Raw genomic sequence first — 24,896 nt, forward strand, 5'->3', positions numbered from 1 at the left:
GCTGTCCTGAAACTTGCTCTGTAGACTAGGCTGACCTCAAACTATGAGATCTGCCAGCCTCTGCCTTCTGAGTGCTGAGATTAAAGGTATGCCCCACCACACCTGGCTCATTTGCAGTGCTTAAAGCATCCCAAAGTACCAAAGTCCATTTTACTCCAAACGAAAACATCATCTGGCCTATCACAGCAATACCCCAGTCCTTGGTACCAACTTCTGTCTTAGTTAGTGTTTCTATTGCTGTGGAGAGATACCACAACCATGGCAGCACTTATAAGAAAAATATTTAATTGGGATGACTCACTCACAGTCCCAGAGGATCAGTTCATTATCATCATGGTGGGACATGGTGGCATGCAGGCAGACATGGTACTGGTTACATCTTGATCAGAAAGCAACAGGTACTAGGTGTGGCTTGGGCATATATGAGACCTCAAAATCCATCCCCAGAGTGACATACTTCCCCCAACAAGGCTGTACCTACTCCAACAAAGTCACAACTCCCAATAGTGCCATTCCTTATGAGTTTGGAGGTCAATTACATTCAAACTACCACAGCAACTTTGTCAAATATTAAATGGCCAAAATTGTCTATATTCATGTTTGGGTCTTCAATTTTGTTCTATCTATCTACACATTTATTTTTGGGTCAGAACCATATTGTTTTTATTACTATAGCTATTACTATAGTTTAAGATCTGGGATTATAAATTCTTAAGCATAGTTCTATTTTCAGGATTGTTTTGGCTATTGGGAGGTCTTTTATGGTTTCATATATATCCCTTAAAATTATTTATATACACACCACACACATGTTTGTTGTTTAGAACATATACACACAATATACACACATACACACCCCACCCCCAGACATAATACATACACACACACACACATATATATATTCTAGCTGAATATTTTTGAATAAATATATGTATACACATAAATTCAGCTACTTTTAAAAGGTAGTTTGAAATGATAGCATCCAATTCTCTTGATTGTCTATTTCCAGTCACAAGAGAGTAAAACAATGTTGTATTCCAAATAATGCCAGCAACTGTAAAGAGTCTTTTCCATTGTTTTATCATCGAATCTCCTGAGAATTATCTAAGTTACTCATAGTTTCAGCATATTTTCCATCATTGCATGGAGCAGGATAAATGATATCCATGGTGCTTGCTTTATTTGGGGACTTTTTTCCAATTTAAGATTTATACAGAATTATGTCTTATGTGAAAGACTTAAAATTACTGGAGCAATGTTAGGAGCCTCTTGTGTAGTCCCAGACTCCCAGAACTGAAATATCCACACAGAAATTCTATTAATTACAACACTGCTTGACCTCTTAGCTTGTGCATATTTCTAGCTCACTCCTATGTTTTCAATTAACCAATTTCTGTTAATTTATATTTTACCATGATGCTCGTAGCCTACCGACAAGATTTCAGCTACCAGCTTGCGCCTTTCTCCTCTGGCGGCTCCACAGCGGCTACCTGACTCTGCTTCCTTTCTTTCAGAATTCAGTTTAATTTTTCCTGCCTAGCCCTGTTCTGCCTTGCTATAGGCCAAAGCAGTTTCTTTATTAGCCAATGGAATTCACAACATACAGAGGGAAATCCCACATCATGGAGCCTTACACAGTGAGGGATAATTTTTGTCAGCTTGTTTATAACCAATATTTAAGTATTTTCTTCTTTAAGACTGGGAGAAAATATTTACTGTAGGAGAAATGCATTTTATGGCATAAATTAAGGTTGTGCAGTATTTATAAGTTTTATGAGGCAATATATTGTGAATATTTTGGTTTTGCGCGGGGCATGGATTTCACTGTTCATCAAACCAGTTCCGTGAAAATGATCCGCTTTATCACGATCACTCATTTTCACCTGAGAGCTGAGAACTTAATTGAGCCAAACAGGTTGCTGGTTACGGTTCTGTAACTTTAGTTCTAAAACAAAACAGAAAGAATGAAAACAATTCTGTTGCATTTTCTGTCCTTGCTTAACAAGAGTGCTTCGCTATTCCTAGAGCTTATGCCCCTGGACGTACCTGTAGTTGTTGGGTTGGAGCCTCAATCTGTCATTCCATGCTCCTAGCCCCAAATGAAACTCACTCTAGTTCTTCTTCATTGCTTACAACATAACACTTTCTGCTGTACAAATATGAATGAGATATGGAAGGTGTCAGCTCAGGTCATATGTTATTTAGGGGGATACAGCTACATTCCTGTCCCTTTTCCAGTAGGGATTTGCCACATTCGTCTTCTATTCACTTTTGTTTTGTGGATTTAAATTTGTGGAGTTGCCCATGACATTTCTGTCTCTTGTTTCCAATAGCCAGTCTATTGTCAAATTCTGTTAGCTCAACATCAAAATATATTCCATCCCAAAGAGTTATGGTTCCAGACAAATTTGACTAAGCACAATCCTTGCCCTTTTTGACTGATGTGTCGGTAAGTTATTTGAGGATAGTGAAAAGACTGAAGAAATAAATCATAATTTGAAATTTTTAATGTTTCCTCTTCTGATATTACTTGACCTGAATTCAAAAATTGCCCTAGACCCAGGAATGTTCAATGAATACCTTCAGAAAAAACACCAGTCGTACCTACCTCTTGCTGTAGATTAGGTCATCTACTGACCAATGGGTCCTTTCACTCTACAGTGAATAGCCTTTCTTTCTTTTATTATTACTGTTTTGCACACACACACAAACACAGACACACACATGACATGTATGTTTGCATATGTAAATATACATACAAATACTTGTAAATATAAAAAATACAAATATAAATCTATCCAACCTACTGAGTTCATTTTGACTGTTGGTGTATATGTGATTTTAGGGCTGATCACTCTGCACTGAACAACAACAAGGGAGTTCATGCCTGTGAGAGCCTAATTTTCCTTCTCACAGCAGTCATGACTTTCCTGTAGTTCTTTGTCTAGAGGTAGGACCCCATGAAAACTTTCTCCTTCTACATTACCACTAGTATTGTCATTGTTCTGGCATTATTTATAAAGCCATTTCTAGGAGACACTGTTTCACAGCAGACTTCCTAGTTCTCTGATTCTTAAAATCTCTCCACTCCCCTCTCCTTTAATTTCCTGTTCATAAATTCAGGACCTGTAGTGTACATATATCAGTTGGGGCTGTGATGCCCATAGTCTGTTCATTTCTGTTGTCTTGTCCTGTTTTCAGAAATGGTCTCCATTTACTGTGAAGAAAGGCTTCTTTGATGAGGGGTGGTAGATACAATTATGTGTGCGCAAAAGGATAAAATTTAGATTGCAGTAAGGAATTATGTTTCTCTAGCAAAATTTGGGTAATAAAAAGCCTTCTGGTTAGAAAAAGACTAGACTCAGATGGATTTATAACAGATTTCTATCAGACTTTCAAAGAAGAGCAACAATAAATCTTTGTTAACTCTGAAGAAAGAAAGAAAGGAAGAAAGGAAGGAAGGAAGGAAGGAAGGAAAGAAGGAAGAAAGGAAGGAAGGAAGAGAAGGTTCACTTCTGGACTTATTTTAGTATTACTTTAATCCCTAAACCAGATAATACATAACAAGAGCAACAGCAACAGCAAAAACAACAAAAATAACAACAACAAAAGCTAGAGCCTAATATTCCTGGTGAGTGAAGATGCATGAGAATAAACAGCCAGTGTCTATAGAGCTGTGTCTTGCTAATGTATCTGGAGATTGAGTCTTGTGTTTTCACATTCTATCATCTCTACAAATTGTCTGTTTGTTTTTTAATTTAACAATTTATACATCTGTTTATAAAATAGTGTTCTTGTTAGAAAACTTGCCCAACAATGAGATAGTGTAAGTGTTCTGAGAGTTTATGAGATATGTGAGGCTAAGTCATGGTGTTGAGTAGATTAACTGTGTTAAGTACATTTTGATATGGTTCTTCCGAGTTAGGATTGAATTTTGGGATAGAATCAAATGTTAATTTAAAAAATCTGTATATGCATACCCAAACACCACATTGCAAGTCATAAACACACATTAAATCGTTATTTATCAATTAAATCCATGACAAAGTAAAAAATGTTTGAATGTTAAATTGAAATGTCAAGATATTCACAAATGAGTTTAAGAAGTAATAGACTTAGTCAGGTCAACATCCACCCGTTTATCTTCTTGAAAACTCAATATTACTAATAGGACATGATGACAAAATTCTTTTTCTTTATGCCTTTGAATATTTAACCACAAAAGAATTAATTCCTATCTTTGCTCATTTTTAAATTTTAAGATAAACATAAGTATGACATGTAATCTTTGACGTCTGCATATTTGGGCTCAGCAATGAGCTTGTGAGGTATTCTCATGTTATATGTGCCTCTAATTCATTTATTAAATTAATGTATTCATTATGTGCAAATGCCATGCAGTATTTTGATGACTACCTGGATTACTTACTGGAGGATGGACGTGGTTTAGGAATAATGCCTGCTCAAGTTGTTTTGACTTCACCTCCCTTGGTCTTTTAACACAACTGGCAGTAGAAATGTGGATAATGGACAGTGACTTTGTCTCTTAGCTTTGTAGGGTGCAGATGAAAGAGATGATGCCTGAAAATGGCCTCATTCCTGACTGCTACTATCAGTTTCTGAAATATATGAACTTTGTTTCCCTTATGGCACTTTGTGTTCTCTCTCTCTCTCTCTCTCTCTCTCTCTCTCTCTCTCTCTCTCTCTCTCTTGATACTGGAAAGATTCTGAGCATCTTACAAAACAGAATAGAAGTTTCTTCCTTAGGAGACCAAACTGTATTCACAGGGATTAATTAAATGATGGCCTCCACATTGTCCCAACTTGTGACCTGAAGTTGCTTCTAATGCTGCTCCAGCAGTTGATCCTGTGGGGGTGGGGAGATCACCCTGAGATGGCAGAGAGCATTGGGGCTAATAATCTCCCTGTCATATTTCCACCGTAAAAAATAACCCTTTTCAAAGGGGAAGGGTTTTCTCTGAGACTGTGTGGATGAAAACTCTGTGCATAAAGCAGGGTGACCAAGCCACTTAACCCTTCAGTGAAGCTTGTCTCCCTGGCCTTAAGCAGCACTGTCATTCTGTCCTGAAAAAGCTAGATGAAGCAGAGAGTTCAAGGTTATAATGACAGGGCACAACTTGGCATGAGGAAAGACCTACTATCCAGTCACACTTCTGCTTCAAATCTCCTAAGCAACTTTGAAACAACTGCTCTCCTGATTCTCAAAGCCACCAAGAGGATGCGATTTTGAAAGTTATGTTCTTCATCAATAAAAGAGAAGTGGTGATGAATGATTTGCTGGTAATTTGTAAATGAATGACCTATCCCATTTTTACTTTACATTTACTTCGTTAATAACAGGAAGTCTTCAGCTCAGACAAATTTCTTTACTCATTTACAGGTGTTTTGTTGTTTTTTCTTTACTTAACAATTGCTTTGTGTCAATGTAAAAAATAGTTTAACTCTCATCTAAGATTAGAAGAAATATGAAATTATCAATTTCAGATCAAATGTCTCGACTATCATGGATGATCCTTTATGAACTTTTCCAGGTTCACTAGTCCATGATGTTGGGATATGAGAAAATTGTGGAGCTCCTGTGGTGTGCACAGATCCAGTCAATGTAAGTTTTATATATTCTATTTTTATTATAATTTAAATTTTACTTATTTAGACACAGGTTCTTGCTATGTAGTCCTTGCTTGCCTGGATCTCATTGTGTAGCTCAGGCAGGTCTTGAACTCATAGCAACCTTCTGTCTCAACATCTCAAATATCATAGTTATAGGCATGTGTCACTAAGCATGGCTTGATAGTCTATTTTTAAAATAAAAGATAAAAATATCCAGAAAAAACCACAAGGGTAATTCTAGTAGGGTTTTGTTATGTTACATGGAATGGGTGATCCAAACAGTAAAGTTTCTTCAGTTTTTGTTATTGTTTTTTTTAACTAGTTTTAAATGAATACTTTTCTCTACAGTCACAAAGATGAATCACAGAGATAAATCAACATGCTATTTTTATTTTGCTGCATATTATTTTACTGTTCAGCTATATTTTATAATATTCAGAATGATTTTGTACTCTGTTTTCTGTTTGAGAATAAAGATTAGATACTTTTCACATTTCATGTGTATAACTTTGAAATGCCAAATGTCTTGATTCCTTTAATCACAGTAAGAATTGTTCATGATATTGATCATTGTGACAGTCACAGATATTATTGATTGAACATTGATCATGTCTAGCTTCTTATAATAACCCACTATGCAGTGGTTTCATGTCCTTTCTGAACATTAGGCTGTTCCAGAACTCTTTCATTTTAAAATGTTAGCATTGACATGAACATTGGTACAAAATAATTGCAAGCATGCTTGCTTTTATTTTATAGATAAAAACTCTGAGGCTTTGAGAATTTGTCCATTATCCACTAAGAACAATTGACAATGGCAAGATCCAAATATAGAGATATTAACCAACCAGTCCACAGTCCAGCCCACAGACACAGTAACAAGATTTCCTGGGGGAAAGTCTTACATCTGTCACAAATTTTCTATTTGTATTACTCAAAACAAAACAAAACAAAACAAAACAAAACAAACCTCTAAAAGCTAGGGGAGATAGAGTGTAATGTCGTGCTCAAGACAACCCCATAGTTGTTGAATGCAGTATCTTAATTCTTCCTGTACAATGTGAGAACTTACTCTGCGGGCATGTTGTGAGGGTTAAATGATCTGATTATGTAGTGCAGTTTGGAAAGTTCTTGGGGAGGGCTAAGTGCATGCAGGTGTTGGCTCTGCCACTGCTATCTGGGCTTCTGTCTAGAAAATTTTGCCTTAAAGGGTAAGACAAGACAAAAATTAAAAGATTTTTTTTTAAATTTGCAGAAAAATATGCTAATCAGAAAGTGTGTCTTTTCACTGTTTATTCTTTATTGCAAGGAGGTGAAATAGTTTTTACAAATTTCAGGTCTGCCTTGTAGTCATTATAGGGAATAACAGGCTTAACTAGGTGGATTTTAGTAAGGCAAGACAGGCAAAACCCAGAAGAATGTAAAACATGCAAGCAGGGATGGTAAATTACATTGACTTCCTAGATACCATCCACAGCCTGGGATGGGGAAGCACAGTAGTAAAGGAAAGAAGAGAAGAGGGGGCCATGCAAATCTCCTCATTGGGGTTCTCCCAGTCTGCTCCTCCTACTCCTTTATTTTCAGTCAGCTTTACCCTCAGATAGACTGACACACAGAAAACCAAGCATCCTTGAATAGTCTTAGTGGAATGCTTTCATTTCAAAGTGTGTGTGGGATTAGCAGAAGTTGACAGAGAGCCTAAATATTTCCTCAAATGCCATCAAATTGACCATGAAAATGGTCAGAGGTGCATCTCACTTGGAACTAGAAAATTACTGGATGTTAAAAGTTCAATCAAAGCTGTAACTAAAGAAGCTGATAACTTGTGCACAGTTGTAAAGGGCATATGTTGACATTTAATGAATAACAGAATAAATGAGTCTAACATTTTTGGAAAGAGCATGTTAAGAGGAGAGTGGCGTAGTCAAAAGGAACATTGTAGCATTCCCGACCCCCGGAGTTAATTCTCTCACATATGTTTCTTTTCACTTCATAGGCGACACTGCACTTGCACACTCAGTACCCGTGGAGTCTATGGAAATACCACACAATATTACAGAGTTTTTTATGCTGGGACTCTCCCAGAGGCCAGAGGTCCAAAGAACTCTCTTTGTGGTATTCTTGATTATCTACACAGTCACAGTTTGTGGCAACATGCTCATTGTGGTCACCATCACGTTCAGCTCGAACCTTGCTTCCCCCATGTATTTTTTCCTTTCCAATCTATCCTTTATTGACACCTGCTATTCCTCTTCTTTGGCCCCTAAACTCATTGCTGATTCCTTGTATGAAGGGACTACTCTTTCTTATGAGGGCTGCTTGGCCCAGCTCTTTGGAGCTCATTTCTTAGGAGGTGTTGAGATCATTCTGCTCACAGTGATGGCCTTTGACCGCTATGTAGCCATCTGCAAGCCCCTACACTATACAACCACCATGACCAAGCACCTCTGTGTGGTGCTGGTGGCAGTGGCTTGGCTGGGTGGTTTCCTGCATTCATTGGTTCAGCTCTTTCTGGTTCTTCAATTGCCCTTCTGTGGACCCAATGTAATCAATCACTTTGTGTGTGACTTGTACCCTTTACTGGAGCTGGCCTGCACCAATACATATGTCATTGGCCTGCTGGTGGTGGCCAACAGTGGTGTGATCTGCCTGCTGAACTTCCTCATGCTGGCTGCCTCGTACATTGTCATCTTGCGCTCCTTGAGGTCCCACAGTGCAGAGGGTAGACGGAAAGCTTTGTCTACCTGTGGGGCCCACTTCACTGTTGTTACATTGTTCTTTGTGCCCTGTATATTTAGTTATATGCGTCCATCAACTACTTTACCTATAGACAAAAACATGGCAGTATTTTATGGTATTCTGACACCTATGTTGAATCCACTCATTTATACTCTGAGAAATGAAGAGGTGAAAGATGCCATGAGAAAGCTCTTTACACACTCAGAAATTGTAGGTACCTGAGTGGTATGAAAGGTAATAGCAGTGACTCTATATCTCTGAATGAAACAACTAAAGTGTGCTGCTGTTTTCACTACCAAATATCACCTTATTACAGTTATCTCTCCATCCTGCCATCATCATAGGCTATAGGGCTTACAATCATTTTCACTTAAGTTGCACAGATTTATCATAGATTAGCTTTTAAGATATATGACCTGAATTTTCATTACTGGTTTGGAAATAAGAAAACTATGTTACCAGATGTGATCAATTGACTTTTCAAAGTTATCTAGTTTCAAAACCCAATCAGTTATTTTGGGGCAATTATAACACATTATGACAGGTTCTCTACTTTTTAAAGTTATTAACTGTGTATCTCAATAAACTCAAGACATATATGAAGACAATTTATGTTTCCAAGTGTTATTTCAATAAATGATCTAGACAAAACTTTGAATGCAGTTTCCAAACATAGGAAAGCATTATCATTGTCATTAAATGGCATGACAAGCTGGGTCTGTGTGATAACTGAGCTGCAGACAAGTAAGGAAAAGCACATCTGAAAATCCTCCAGGCTTAGTCACATATAAAGCATCTTGTGGGCAAACAAGGTCATATCCATCATTGTCCTTTGTGACATTGACAATATTGCTTTCACACAAGTTCAGACAGGTCAATACCTAGGCTCTGGAGACAGACCAGATTCTCTCTTTTAATTCCTATGCTTATTGCTTTAATGATCTTGTATAATCAACAAAAGCCTTTAAGTCCATGGTGAGATCATGTCTTATTTACCTTCATGTGTCTGGTTTATTCCACGTAGCATTATCTTTTCTGTGTCTACTCATGCTGCATTGAATGATAGTGTTTTCTACTTTTTAAAAGTATTAATATATTTTATAGTTTATACATACATTGTCAAAGATGTCCAGTCTCAGCATAAGACTAAAATATGTGACAATGTCAGTGTTGCCAAAGACGAGGACTGGCAGCTATCTGACACTCTGTTTGTGACAGTATGGAAGGCCATTGGATGATATTAATCGAATATGAAGTTAAGCTGTTTGATTCACTTATGGGTATTTTTTTAAAGAATCTCATGCATATGCAAACAGAATCACGAACAAGTGTATTCACCACAGAATCACTACAGAACTGTCTTTTATTTATTTATTTTTTGTTAATAAATAATAGATTTTGGGAAGGGGGTTCTAGAGAGATGGCCCAGTTAAAAGCACTGTTTGTACTTCCAGAGGTCATGAGTTCAATTCCCAGAATCTACATGGTGACTCCTAACCATTATAATGAGATCTGGTGCCCTCTTCAGTCAAATAAGCATACATGCTGGCAGAACAATGTATTCATAATAAAGAAACCTCAAAAAAAATAGACAAGACAGAAACAACAACAAAAAATAACAAGACAGAAACAATCAAGTAGGGAAATGTTTTAATAATATACAGTATATATGATGAATTAGTTTATAGTCATTCTAAGAAAATTAAGTCAGGTCTACATGTACCAACAGAGATGGTCTGGAAAGCAATATAGAGTGAAAAAATAGGTTGTACACAAATTTAATTGGTTGTATTGGTTTATGACTGTAATACCAGCACTTAGAAATAGGGATAGGTGGATCTTAAGTTTTGAGAGCATCCTGGGTTACATAGCCAGACCTTAGTGAAATAAAAACAGAAATAAGCCGGGTTGTGGTATTACACACCTTTAGTCTCAGTACTCAGGAAGCAGATGTAGACAGATTTCTCAGTTCAAGGCAAGGCTGGTCTACAGAGAAAATTCCAGGACAGCCAGGGCTACACAGAGAGACCCTCTCTTGAAAGGCCAAAAACAAAACAAAACCCAGGGATAAAATGAATAAACAAATGAACAAAGAAACAGTGTGTGTGTGTATACATTTATGTGTGTAGGCATATATATGTGTGTGTGTGTATACATGTATATATGTATATCGATACATATATGTGTGTGTAGTTATATGCATACAAATATGTGTATATTTATATAGATATGTGTATGTGTATATGTATATATGATTATATGTATATGTGTATGCATAATATGTGTGTATGTATATGTATGTGTGGATACTTTTTGCATTATATGTGTATATGTATATATATATGTGTGCTGTAATATTAATGAGAAAATTATTGAGCATCAATAGTTTATGTTGTTTATATTTGTGTAAATTAAACAGGATTGAAGAAATACTATAAAATTCATCATAGTATTTTTTTATTTAAGACACAGAAAATATGAGAAGATTTTTCCACATGTGAGTGCATTCATATATGATTATTCTAAATGGAAAAATAAAATTAAAGACACCTGATACTCATTAGAATGCTGCTTATCGATGGTCAGAAAATGACAATTGACTTTTCTCAAAAAACAAGGCATTTTAGTGCTTGACAGATGGCTTGGAATTCAAAAGCACTTACTGCTCTTGCAAGAGGACCTAGGTTCAGTTACCAGCACCCACCTGTTAACTCATAGCTGTCTGTAACTCTGGTTCCTGTGAAATCCAAAGCCTTCTTCTGACTTCTTTAGACAACAGGCATATATGTAGTACACACACATGCATTTAGACACTAACACATACACATAAAATAAAAAGTAAATATTTAAAAAACCCAAGATATTCTGTTGCAAGTCAGCTGCCAGTGCTAAGAATTATCCGTGTCTCCATACACTGAAGCACGTCTGCACCCATGACACATCCTGTCTGATGTTAGCCTTTCTGCAGATCTCTCCACATCTCACCACCATGACTTCTTTACCTTCAACCAGTTTTATTTTTCTCTCTACTCTTCAATTACTGCTTGTTGGGGGAAGGGTCACTTGCTTGTCCTGGCCACCCAGAACCAAAATAACCACACAGGAACTATATTAATTAAATCACTGCTTGGCCCATTAGCTCTAACTTCTTATAGGCTAACTCTTACATATTAATTTAACCCATTTCTGATAATCTGTGTATACCATGAGGTCATGGCCTACCAGCAATGTTTCAGCATGCCTATCACTGTCTGTGGATCCATGGCATCTCCCTTACTCCACCTCCTTTTTCCCAGAATTCAGTGAAGTTTTCCTGTCTACCTAAATTCTGCCCTATCAACAGTCCAAGGCAGTTTCTTTACTCACTAACCAATAAAAGAAACACACAGGCAGAAGTACCTCCCACATCATTTCCCCCTTTCTGTTTAAATAAAAAAAGAAAGGCTTTAGCATTAACATAGTAAAATTACATATAACAAAACAGGTATCAAGCAAGAATTACAGTTACAATATTTATATCTACTTTATCTTTTATCATAACTCAGGAAAACTATAATAACTATCTATTCGTTAATTCCATCAAAGACTCCAGAATTAATTTAACCCATCTCCATTAATCTGTGTATCACCATGAGGTTGTGTGGCCTACCAGCAAAGTTTCAGCACGTCTATCTAAAATAGTGGATCCAAGGTGTCTCCCTGATTCTGACTCCTTTCTCCAAGCATAGCTTTCTCCAAGCATTCAGTATAGTTTTCCCTGCCTACTTAAGTTCTGTCCTATCAACAGGCCAAGGCAGTTTCTTTATTTGCTAACCAATAAAAGCAACACATAGACAGAGGGAACTCCCACATCCACTGCTTCTCTGATATAACATCAGATACAGCCAAAAGTTTGTTAAGACTCTCCTTGCCTAAAAGGTTGTAACTACATCCTTGGGATAAAGTGTTCATTGCTCAGCTTAACAATGCAGCCTAGGCATCTACACCTTCATGATGCTGTTTCCTTGTCCCCAAATGAGCACTTATCCTTAGACTACGACTGATAAAAGGAAAGAGGCTATGCGAGGAATAGTAACTGATGTCAATTGGACTTGGTTCATGTTAGACAAAGAAATGAAAGACTAAAGTCTTGAAATAAATAAAACTTCAATTTGAAGATTTGTGGAAAACATGCCAAGTAATGGAAAGAGAGTAGCCACATTTGAAACTTTTATGTACAGCATTCTTGAGGCCTAGAAAATAACTTAAAACTGTGTTTTCTTCATGTTCCATAAATAGAGCATAGAGTTTGAATGGGTATGCGAGTGAATGCAAGCTTTTTTAAGTGGGCATATATATATGAGGCTATAAGACCCTCTGTTTATATACAAAATGGTACAGGTTAGGAAGAAACAATAGTTTTCAAGAGAAATTCTTTTACTTGAAAATAATTGCATTTGTAGAGGCTGTGATTTACACAGATTCTGCATTCCAGTCTCCCCCAGTCTTCTAAGACTCTGCATTTTAGGCCACAGCCAATGTGAAAGCAAGCCTATCTACAAAATATGCTGAAAATTAAAGCTCAAGAGATTGACAAAATAAATTTCAGGCTGGAGAGATGGGTCAATGGCTATCATAGGCTGCTTTCCTAGTGGACTGGGGTTCAAATCTCTACACTCACATGGTGACATAAAGCCATGTAATTTTAGTTCCATGGTATCTGATGTCATCTCCTGGCCTTTGAAAGCATGTGTGACAACCAGATATATACGTGGAAAAATACATCTACACACATAAAAATAAACATGAATGATTAATGAATAAATAGATAAATGAATACTCAGTTAAAAGCAATTTCAAACACTGTTCAGACATATAGGAGAACTGTAAGACAACAGTGTGTGTGCACTTTGTGCACTCTTGTAACCATGTAAAGAAGGAAACAGTTGTTTGCTTCACTAGAGCATTTGCAAACCTCTTAAACTTAGGAAAATGAAGATTATTTGATGAACACAACTTTTCCTTCCTCATTCCAGCTGCAGTACTAACCGTAAAAATATCAAGTGAGTTAATGCTGGTCTATTTCCTAACAGTCAACAATCCAGCATATAGGAAGGAGGGTTCACAAGCCTGAACACCTAAGCAAAGTGCTATTTAGACTTGACTGCTTCAGGGGAAGGGAAAGACAGACTCTGTATGGGTGTGAACTCTGGTAGGTCACCATCTCCAGTGTATGTCTCCACAACCATGACTACATGCATGCATATATATCCACATGTGAATGTATGTATGTATGCATATATGTATGTAAGTATGTATAGGCAGCAAAAATTTTGGCTCAGTGTGCTATTAATATAAAGAACATGAAATTGGGGTTATCAGCAGGTGGGGGAAGATATGAATAGAGTGTATGTTGAATATGATCAAAATATATTGCAAGATATTTGATAGTCTCATATTAAATAGAGTAATTGTTTGAACCCTTGAAACTGTACTCGCATAACAAAATAGTAAAAAATTCACTTTATGACTGCATTGGCAAGTGATGGTTATAGTACAAATTGAATTTAGATTGTGTTTATTTATTTTTATCATATAAGAAACTGAGCATTGTGGAAATACCTAGACATTAGGCGAACACAAGAAGCCAAACATTGCATATTCTCACTAATATGTCAAAGTCAAAGCATTTGATCTCACTGAAGTTGAGAGTATAATAGTCACCGAGGCTACACTGGTTGGAAAAGAAAAAGGATAAGGTAAAGTTAGATAATAGGATCCATAAGACACTTATTTAGGAACAGTGACTTCTAAATACTGTGGGTGACTATGTTCACAACAATTTGTTATGTATTTTATGAAGAAGAACAGAGGAGTTAAAGAGTCTCAACACCAGTAGATGACAAATAATTTTAATGGGGTTAGAAAACTTGCTGCCCTGATTTAAATACAGACTTTGTCTATTGTATTGAGACTACATTATCAATAACTATAGTGATTGTGCCAATTGAACTTTGAGGCAGAAAAAAATTAACTACCTTAAGTTTTATTCATTTCATAAGGAGAACAAATGTTCATGAAACAGCACTAGACCTTGTTTTTAAAAATAAAAATCATTGGTTTTATGTATCATCAGCCCTGCACATTTGACCCCAGAGCTTCTTCATAACCTTTTTTACCTCCTCATTTCTGAGGGTATAGATTAAAGGGTTCAGCATAGGTGTCACCAGGGTACAAAATACAGTTACAGCTTTGTCAGTGGGGAAGGAAGTCATAGGTCTCAGGTACAGGTATGAGCAAGGTACAAAGAATAAGACAACGACAGTTACATGAGAAGCACAGGTAGACAGGGCCTTGCGACGACCTTCTGAACTGTGATTCCTCAGGGAGTGAAGGATGGCTATATACGAAGCAACCAGCATAGAGAAAGTAAGCAAACACAGTGACCCACTGTTGGCAGCAATCAGAGGCCCAAGAATGTGAGTGTCAGTGCAGGCCAACTCAAGGAGTGGTATTAAATCACACATAAAGTGGTTGATGGTGTTGGGGCCACAGAATGGTAACTTGGCCATAAATAAAATCTGTATTCCTCCATGGATGAAACCCAAAATTATAGCAGCTGCCACCAAAAATACACATAAAGGTCGGCTCATGATGGTTATGTAATGCAAGGGCTTGCAGATGGCTACATAGCGATCATAGGCCATGGCAATCAGCAAGATGATTTCAGCTCCTGCGAAAAAATGCTCAGCAAAAAGCTGAGTCATGCAGCCATTGAATGACACAGTGCTCTTCTCAGAGATCAAGTCATAGATCATTTTGGGTGCTATGGAAGAAGAGTAGAAACCATCTATGATAGACAAGTAGGACAGAAAGAAGTACATGGGAGTAGACAGGAGTGGACTGATGAAGACGGTGACTGAGATGAGTGTGTTACCTGCCAGTGTGATCAAATAGATTACTAAGCATACAATAAATAAGAGTTTCTTCAGATCTGGGTCTTGAGTCAAGCCCAGGAGAATGAATTCTGTGACATTGCTCACGCTTTCCATCACTTTAGTTAGGGCTGTGAGCAAATGGTCATCTGAAAAGAAACCATAGGCTGTCTCAGTGATGATATTTAAAAAGAAACACTGAGATACTCCATCATCTCACTACTTCTGGTCCCAGAAGTCGATGTAGCTGCACTACTTCTCACCTTTGCCGATAGTATCACATCCCGCGCAGTAATAAAGAACAGAAGTAGGTTGTATCATTTCTAATGAGTTTTCGTGGAATAGTGACAGGACATTAAAATTACAAAAAAAGAACTCCCCTTTTTCCTATTTGGTTGCCTTGTCCAGTCTCAATATGAGTGTTTTTACCTTGCCTTATTGTACACTGTTTGGTCATGTTTGATTATTGCTATTGGAGGTCTGCTCTTTTCTGAAGAGGAAAATGAGGGGGAGTGGGTCTGGGAGCAGAGTGAGGAGCTGGTGGTAGAGCTCGGAGGAATGGTGGAAGGTGAAAATGTTTGTTGGGATGTATTATGTGAGGGAAGAATCTATAAAATTAAACCCAACTGTCGTAATTAATAACATAGGTCACTTACAAATTCTAACCAGTCCCTCATAGTTCATTGTGGTTTTTTTTTAGAGGATGAATATCTATATCAATTATTTTGAAGTTATGTTTCTCTACTAATGTCAGTTTGGAAATAGCAGTATTCTAAGGAAGTCAACTCTGGACACCATACTAAAACAAATCTTTCTAAATTGAAAGTACATGCACTCTGTGTCCTATTGTGCCTCTCTATCACATGAATACTATATCCCTAAAGACAGACATTGCTGCAGACTGAACTTTTCCATTTCTTAATGTCCTGGATCTATCTTTGTTACAGTACTTTAAATGTCACTCATTCCAATGCCACTGGTTTCATGCACAATTCACACTTACTCTGTCATGTTCTTTTCATCTATATCTTTAATGAATACACGTAAGTGGTATAAAGCCTCCTTAGCGGCACTCAGAATTTATAAAGAAGCATGTTTGAATTTAAACTTCTAACACATCTAGTCTAGTAATATGTTTTTATTAGGCCAAACTGTCTGCTACACTCACATTTACAAATGACATAACAGAGGCTTAGATAACCATATGATATTACATAAATGAGAGAATTAGATAACATCATAAACTTTTTCCTTTTTCGGAATAACTTCAGTGAAAAATAAGGTGAACCTGTAGTTTTCATTGTCAAGAGATAGAGATTTTGAGGCTATACAGCAGTGTATTTTTTAATTAACTATATTAGGCTTTTCAAGAGCTGTCAATGTTCAGATTTTAATCTTTCTCTGTCCAAATTTTTCTTCTTTCCTCATTATCTGTCAAAAATGCCACATAATTTTTACAACATTTTGGCTACCAAAATCAGAATCCTGATCTCTCACCCCCAATAATAGTGAGAAAAAGCACATTTCGTTTTCAGGATGGCTAAGTCCCTGAGTGTCTCTATTCGTTTTATGCTCTTGTAGATGGAAGCTTTGTTGCTAATAGTTCTAAATGGGTTTACTTCATTCACAAATCCTAACTTCAAAGTGACTCTGTGAAAAGCATGAACAGGGGAGAAATTTCAAATGGTTACAAGGTACACGGTATACTTGTGAGATGTTATAGAAATACCTTCATTCCCAATATTAACCGATTTAGATGAATTACAGAAAATATTTTCTATGGATAAGTTGATATTATCATGTGACACTTATGAATTTTCATAGAAAATACTAAACTTTAAGTGCTATAGAACTACAAGTTCTATAGATTGAGAATAAGTCAATCTATTTAAAAATTTAGAGGCATAGATGTAGTTTAAACTGACCTGGGACTAGTTGGTTGTGGATTCCTGTTTGTAGATTGAATACATCATTTTTCCCTGGGCATATACAGCATGGTAGTCAGTGGACTCCATAAACTGAAACTGGAATTAATATTTTTATAGACACTATCCAATTTAGATATTATTATCCCGTTCAAAGTCAAGATTGCTCCAAATATAAGCTATGGGATAGACCTTACAACATTTAAATAGTTCTAGGACCTCATTCTTATGGCCTTTCTCTGTTTTCTTATTAAATTCAATCAAAAGGCAAACATTATTGAGATCAGGACATACTACTATATTCAACTACAAAATAAATAAGTAAATAAACAACTTGATTTTCTTTAAATATTTTGCTTGAGCTTTGCTTCCTAAGAGTTTATGAACCCTGTGCATAGAGAATTCCTTTAACACTTAACTAAAATTCCCCTTTATCTCTGTCTTCATAGACACTCACCAACATCAATTGCAGCTTCTCCTAAACAAAACTTCATTTGTTGATATATACTTGCTTCAGTCACTGGCTCACTGACCACTCTAGATCTTTTTGCTTCTTCCTTGATCTAAAAAAAACTTTAAATCAGCAGTTCTCAACTAGTGGTTTGAGACTTCCTTGGGCGGGTTGCCTAAGGCTGTTGGAAAACAAAGATATTTACATTACAATTCATAACAGTAGAATAATTACAGTTATGAAATAATAATGAAAATAATTTAATGGTTGTGGAGCACCACAACATGAGGGTTGCTGCTGTGTTAAAGGGTTGCTGCATTAAGAAGGTTGAGAAACACTGATTTAAATAGATTTCCACAGTCTGTAGAATGTGGTCATGCTTTGGCCTCTCAAACACCCAGAGGATTGGTAAATAATTAAGGCTGAAGTCTTTGCCAAAGCAGCTGTCATGATCTTTGTGTTACTCCCATTTGGCACCCACAAAGACCATTAGCAAGGACTAGCTTTAGAAATGCAGCTGGCATTAGGTAGAAATCTAGGTTGTAATTTAAAGTAAACTCAGTTGCAGGACTTTGGGAGCTTCCTTCTATGGCTTTTTTTTAGTGATTGTGACATTGTGGAACCTGAACCATGAATGGAAATGTTAGTATTCAAAATTATGTGCTTGATTACTATTATAGAATGTGATGTATTTTATTTATTTTATTTTACCTTATCAGTGAATGACTGAAGATATTCAATGGCAGGATTACCAGCATCAAAGATTGTGTAGAAATTAAGAAAAATCAAAGAACTGCCATATTCTTCTGCTAAACCAAGGGGCATGTATCTTTTTCTCTTTACTGGCAGAGGATGCTTAGTGTGCTCTAGATCAGTATTCATAGAGAAAGTCACACACCCAAGGATTTGTGTAAAATATATATCAGTTAGGGGCAGAAGCACAGAAATATTCTACAAATGAGATTCTACTATTTTCTCTTCTCCAGCTTCCAAGCTGATAGAGAACTGATTGTAACTGCAAATGGAATCTTTGTTCTTTCCTAACAACTTTTGATTTTAAATAAAATTAGTACATACTCCTAAATTCCAGGGCTCACAAGGCAAAGCTTTTGGTTCCGTGACTGGCAGTCATCCTTTCCTTTTGTTTAGTTTGTTTCTATGCCTTTGTTTGATACCAACCTCACTCATGAGTTCCTTTTACTTTTTATTTTCTAAAGTCATTATACATATATATATATATATGTGTGTGTGTGTGTGTGTGTGTGTGTGTGTGTGTTGTGTGTATTTCCACAAATGAATATGCATATAAATCCATAGAATGCTATTTTAATTAATTGAAGTGTAAAGTTAAGTGACATTAAGCACATTTATTATTGTAAGCCATCTAGATCAACAATTTCTAGAAAACGTTCTTGTTTTCTTGTTTCTTAAGCAGATATTCACTTATCTTTTGTTTTGTAAGTCCCTGCCAGCTACTGTGCTAGTTTCTGTCTGTATGAATCCATCCACACAAGTACATTGTATATTGAAATAACACAGTATCTACCCTATGCACATATCCTTGTGGGATGGGGGTGGTAAGGATTGAAATAGTGACTTTGTTGATAATAGCACACAGGGATTTTATGTGTATATCCCATTTCATCAATTGTAGTGAATTTTTGATTAATTTGTTCTGGAATTAGTTCCAGAGTTATATTAATTTTTGAGATTGACTCAGTAATATAGGGTCTCCTGTGAAAGGCAATCTCAGAAGTAGATGTCACAGAACAATTCTGCCAAATACTTTTAGAAAAAGTTCTGCCTTTTAAAAATGTTTCATTTCAAGTAAGATAATCCAGACTCAAAAAAAAAAAACCTTCTCTCTTCCATATATAGGTCTTAGTTGGTAATTATATGCATATATATATATATATATATATATATATAGAGAGAGAGAGAGAGAGAGAGAGAGAGAGAGAGAGAGAGAGAGAGAGAGAGGGAGGGAGGGAGGGAGGGAGGGAGGGAGGGAGAGAGAGAGAGAGAGTGAACCATGGTTACAGACTTTGACATTGGACAGCAGATTACGGGAGGGAAAAAGGTGCTAATGAAGACTGGGGAGAGCAGTATGGTAGAGGTGACTTGAAAGGAGCAAGCATTCTCTGAGGAATGGAAGATGTAAAGGGAGGGTCCTGTGTTAGGGGAATGAGAGGGAGAAGTACAGAACACACTGATTTTTTTTTGAAAGTAATTTTATTAAATTATAAAAAGTTTCCATTTACGCCCCTCCTCCCAACGCCCTCCCACTCCCCCCTCCCTCTCCTCCTCCCTCTTTGTCCCCAAGGGCAGTCAGGGTCTCCTGCCCTGTGGGAAGTCCAAGTTCCTCCCCCCTCCCTCCAGGTCCAGGAAGGTGAGCATCCAAACAGACTGGATCCCAAAAATCCAGTATATGCAGAGGAAACCAGTCCCAGTGTCATTGTCAATGGCTTCTCAGAAAGACTGCAGGCCAGCCACATTCAGAAAATCCGGCCACATTCAGAGAATCTGGTTGGATCACATGCTCGTTCAGTCACGGTCCATCTGGCCTTGGTAAACTCTCATTAGATCCGACCCCTTGTATCAGTGGGTGATAGTATCCCTCGCAGTCCTTCGTCATTTTCTTCCTCCTTCTGCTCCTCATTTGGATCTTGGGGGGCTCAGTTTGGTGCTCCAACGCGGGGCTCCATCTGTATCGCCATCCAACGCCAGATGAAGGATCTATGGTGATAAGCAAAATATTCATCAGTATGGTCACGGGCCAAGGCCGGTTCAGGCACCCCCTCCTCTGTCCAGAGAACAATCTGGGGATCTCTCCTTGGACCTGGGAGTCATTTTAGAGTTTACAGGAAACTTGATTATATATGGGAACACACTGATTTTTAATGCCATAGACTAAACTCATATTGTGTATGCTAATTAAATTTAAAAAACAGCAAACTCATTCTGTACTTCTGAATGGTAAGATGGCACAGGCAGGTTAAAAGTCAGTCACTGCTTAAGAGAGATATTTGCAGTCTATTCCATCGCTGAAATAGTGGAATACAAAGAGCACTTTTACAAAGATGAATGCAAAGTTAATCAACTAGTAGATGAGCACATGACTGAGGAAGACCTTATGGTTCATAGGCACACATATGATAAACATATTGTCATAAGATGTGCAGCTTCAGTTCAAGACATTTGACCTTGACAGTGGGAGTGTTATTAAAGATGAGAACTGGCAGCTGTCTCTCACACTGCTGGTAACATACCCACGACAAGAAGTCATTTGATGGTGCCTATGCATTAAAAAATGAGACTTAAACGTTTGCTTTTCTTAAAGATTTTAAGGAAACTTCTTCATGAATGTGCCACAGAAACATGTACAAGTATATTCACCATAGAATTTTTTTTGTAATAAAACATTTTTGGGGGGTGTTAAAAGAGAGAAATAGTTAAATAAATGAATACATCAGTAACATATATCTGATATGGTTAGCTATTTTATAGTCATGCAAAGAAAGAGAAATCAGGTCTATATCTGTCAACAGAGATGGATCTGGAAAACAACACAGGGTGAAACAGTACCTGAAGGCTGATACAACACTGGTTATTATTCCAGCACTTGGGATGGAGATAGGATGATCTTTTATTTAATATTAATTAAATTTATTTTACATCCAAAATGCAGTTTCCTATATCTTATCCTTTCCCCCAAGTCATTCCTCACCTTCCCTCCACAATCCACTCCTCCTCTGTTGCTGTTCAGAAAGAGGCAGTTCTCCTATGGGTGTCAACAAAGCCTGGCATATTTAGCTGAAGTTCGATTAAGAACCTCCACGTGTATTAAGTCTTGCAAGAGTACCTCACAATTAGTAACAGGTTTCTGGAAGCCAGCATTTAGGAATAGGCCTTACTCCTGCAACTAGGAGTTCCACAAATAGATCAAGCTACACAACTGTAACCCAAATGTAGAGGACCTATCTTGGTGCTATCAGGCTCCTGAGCTGTTAATTCATAGTCTGTGAGCTCCTATGAGCCCACATTATATGTTTCTGTGGATTCTCTTGTGATTACCTTGACACCCCTTCCTACCATGGGTCATACAACCCTTTCTTCCTCTCTTCAATGAGATTCCATGACCTTGGCTTTGGATCTCTGCATCTGTTTCCATCAGTCATTGAAGGCTCTCTGATGACTATTAGGGCAGTAACCTACCTCGTTGCATAAGATGGCCAGTCCAGGCTACCTATCTATTATTGCTAAGAGTCTTAGCTGAGGTCATCCTCATAGATTCATGCGAGTTCCCCTTGCATCAGATTTTTACCCAACCCTGAAATGCACTTTTAATCAATTTATCTATTTTATTACTGTCCTTCTTCACCCACCCATCCACCCGACCCCTCATGGTCTCATCTCCACCTGCTCCCTGTTTACTCAGGAGATCAAAAGAGGAGATTTTGCTTTTTATAACTTCATTAAAATGCAGACTTACGTTCATTCACAAATGATCATTAAAATGGAAGAATAGAAGTATATAAACTCATGAGAATGAGGTTTATTTAAATTTTGTGTAAAATATATAGGGTGATGAAAAGACAACAGTCATATTTGAGACTTTTTATGCCACAACATTATTCGATGGTTATGGAAAGTTATTTAAATTGGTTTTTCTTTTTCATCCCTTGAATCTTTGTCCTTCTACTGGAGGATTTCTTTTATTCCTCCTCTTCCTCCTCCTCCTACTCCTGCTTGTCCTCTGCCTTCTCCTACTCATTTTATTCCTCCTCATGCTCCCCTTCCTGCTTTTTCTGCTCCTCCTTTTTCTACTCCTCCTTTTCCCTTTCCTCCTTCTCCCTCTTCTCTTCCTCCTACTCCCCTTTCTTCTCCTCCTGGTCCTCCTCCTTCTGCTTTTCCTCCTGCTCCGCCTCATCCTTCGGCTTCTCCTCATGCTGCTCCCCCTCCTGCTCCTTCTTCTCCTCCTCCTGCTCCTTCTTCTCCTGTTCCTCCTTTCCCTGCTTCTCCTCTTCCTCTTGCTTCTCGTGCTCCTTCTCCTGCTTCTTTTCCTGATATTCCTTCCCCTGCTCAACCTTCTCTTCGTGGATTGAAGACTGCCACAAAGAGCCCCTGTGAGGTTCTTTTGGATTGGCCTGCTATTCTGAGTTTTAAGAAAGATGTTACCTTCCCTATTCTTTCCACTTATTTTTTTCTGTCCTCTGGTTTCTGAGTAAAGCAAGCATGCTCTCTGGAATTCTGGACTTCCTTACACTTTCTTGAATATTCCCTATCTGCCATGTGACTGGCCTCTCTGTTGGCTTAATCCAAATGACATGTTTTTTTTCTCCTTGTTACCTTTCCCTTTTGAGCAGCTACTAACATTTATAGCTTGCTTCCCTTGGATTTTTATTTTAAATTAACAAACTTATCTTCAAATTAAAAAAGAGAGTGAATACAATTCTAAAAAATGGCTTGTTTTGCTTACATTTAGGAGAAGCAGCGTGGAGGCTGATAGAACAGAAAGGTTTTATGTTACAGAACTATTGACTTGAATTGTATCATGACCAACTTAAGCTCAACAACTTGTAAGACAATTTGAATTATATGTCTTTATATCACAAAATATAACCAGATGAGCTAAAGCATAATTAGCATGGTTTAATAGTATTTCATTATTACCTTCACCATCAAACCATTTTAATAATGATAACTATCAACATCATCTCACTTTTTAAAGAAATTTTTAATTTTACCTTTTTGAACATTTCATACACAAAACACTGTATGTCCATCATTTCTACCCCTCCCTCTTGCAACCCTGCCTGTGTTCTTATTTTAAATTGACGATGTCATCTATCGTTACTGTTACATACTTGCTTACTATAACATGCTGAATATGATTAATGATATGGGTATGTACAAATGTCATCTTGTTTTATCTTATTGTTTTTCTCATTTGGTTTTGCTTTGGTAACTAAAACTGGATCTTTAAAGGAGATGAGTTGGACTTTTAAAAGCATATTTGCTCTGGAATAATATTTTTTGTAGACTTGAAGATGTGTCTTTGACAAGGAGCCTTCTGATTTGTTTAACATAGTGCTAAATGGCCAACAGTTAGGCAGGAGGTATAGTTGGGGCTTCCAGGTATAAAGAAGACTCTGGAAAGAAAAGAGATAGAGAAGTCAGCCAGACCCAGAATAAGTTGGAATGAAAGAATGGGATATAGGTAAAAGCCACCTGGCATAATTTTGATTAATAAAATTTTGGGTTAATTTAAGTTATAAGGGCTAGTATGGAACAAGCCTAAGCTAAGACTAAACTTTCAAAGTTAATAATATGTCTCTTCATCATTATTTGGAAGCTGACTGGCAGAACAGAGAAAGACTCATTACACATATTATTGCTCTCATGTGTTTACAAGATGGGCATTCGTAGGAAATCATAACCTGACACCTGTTCTTTTCAATGTACTGCATATGATCTGACCTGGTGCAAAGTCTGAGAACATGGGGAATATTGGCACCAGGAGATAATGCAGTCTCTGGATCAGACATATATCTGAGCTCCCCACAGAAACCACAAGCTTAGCACAGAAGGAAATCTGGTCCTGATTCTGGTGTGTTCAGTCTCCTCCTTCCTCCAGAGGACCAAGAGAGGGGAGAATCCTGAGTGTTCCTTCATGCTTTCCCCAAGAAAACCTTCTTTTATTAAAACAATTTGCAATTTGGCATATTTACAAAATGATGGATTTCACTGTGGCATTTTACACATGCTTTCTCTTAATGTGTCTCCTCCCTACTGCTCTCTCATGTCTGCCTTTTCTCAAACCTTCTCCCCATCCTATATCTGATTTCATACCATATTTCTTCCACTGAGAACTTTCAAACTCAAGTTTTTATCTTAACAATATTTTGAATTTGCATATGTTCCTTGTGCACAGTGTTGGATTTTATAAAGAAATTTCCATATGAGTATATAGAGTACTTTGAACATACTTACCCTGGTACTCCCATTCCTACTTCTCTCATCCCCATCTCTCCTTATTACTATTGACAGTTGTCTTCTACTCTTGTGTCATACACATATAAACATATGATTATATATACATAAGACCTAGACTCTTGCATTTCCCCTTCTCATGGAGATCCATGCATTCATCTAAGGTACTCCTTGATACCTAGCTTCTCTGAATCTGAAGATTGTATTCTGGTTATTATTTGCTTTATATCTAATATCCGCCTA

At 37.2% G+C, this 24,896-nt stretch overlaps 2 protein-coding genes across 2 annotated transcripts; one reads left to right on the top strand and one right to left on the bottom strand.

Moving 5' to 3' along the window:
• The first annotated feature begins 7,662 nt into the window (after window positions 1-7,662).
• LOC125400871 (olfactory receptor 4C3-like) lies at window positions 7,663-8,592 on the top strand. Its single transcript, XM_048434999.2, has one exon. It carries the CDS (start codon window positions 7,666-7,668, stop codon window positions 8,590-8,592), a length of 927 nt encoding a protein of 308 aa, XP_048290956.1. The 5' UTR covers window positions 7,663-7,665.
• Window positions 8,593-14,471: 5,879 nt separating this feature from the next.
• On the bottom strand, window positions 14,472-15,404 carry LOC125400882 (olfactory receptor 4C45-like). The gene has a single exon (XM_048435006.3). It carries the CDS (start codon window positions 15,399-15,401, stop codon window positions 14,472-14,474), a length of 930 nt encoding a protein of 309 aa, XP_048290963.3. The 5' UTR covers window positions 15,402-15,404.
• Window positions 15,405-24,896: the final 9,492 nt, after the last annotated feature.

This window comes from Myodes glareolus, chromosome 26 (assembly GCF_982192425.1).
Source record: "Myodes glareolus chromosome 26, mMyoGla1.1, whole genome shotgun sequence".
In the NCBI taxonomy this organism is placed as follows: domain Eukaryota; kingdom Metazoa; phylum Chordata; class Mammalia; order Rodentia; family Cricetidae; genus Myodes; species Myodes glareolus.

Excerpts from the sequence above, each read along its gene's own strand:
- LOC125400871 (XM_048434999.2), top strand. The coding sequence starts at position 7,666 with ATGGAAATACCACACAATATTACAGAGTTTTTTATGCTGGGACTCTCC.
- LOC125400882 (XM_048435006.3), bottom strand. The coding sequence starts at position 15,401 with ATGGAAAGCGTGAGCAATGTCACAGAATTCATTCTCCTGGGCTTGACT.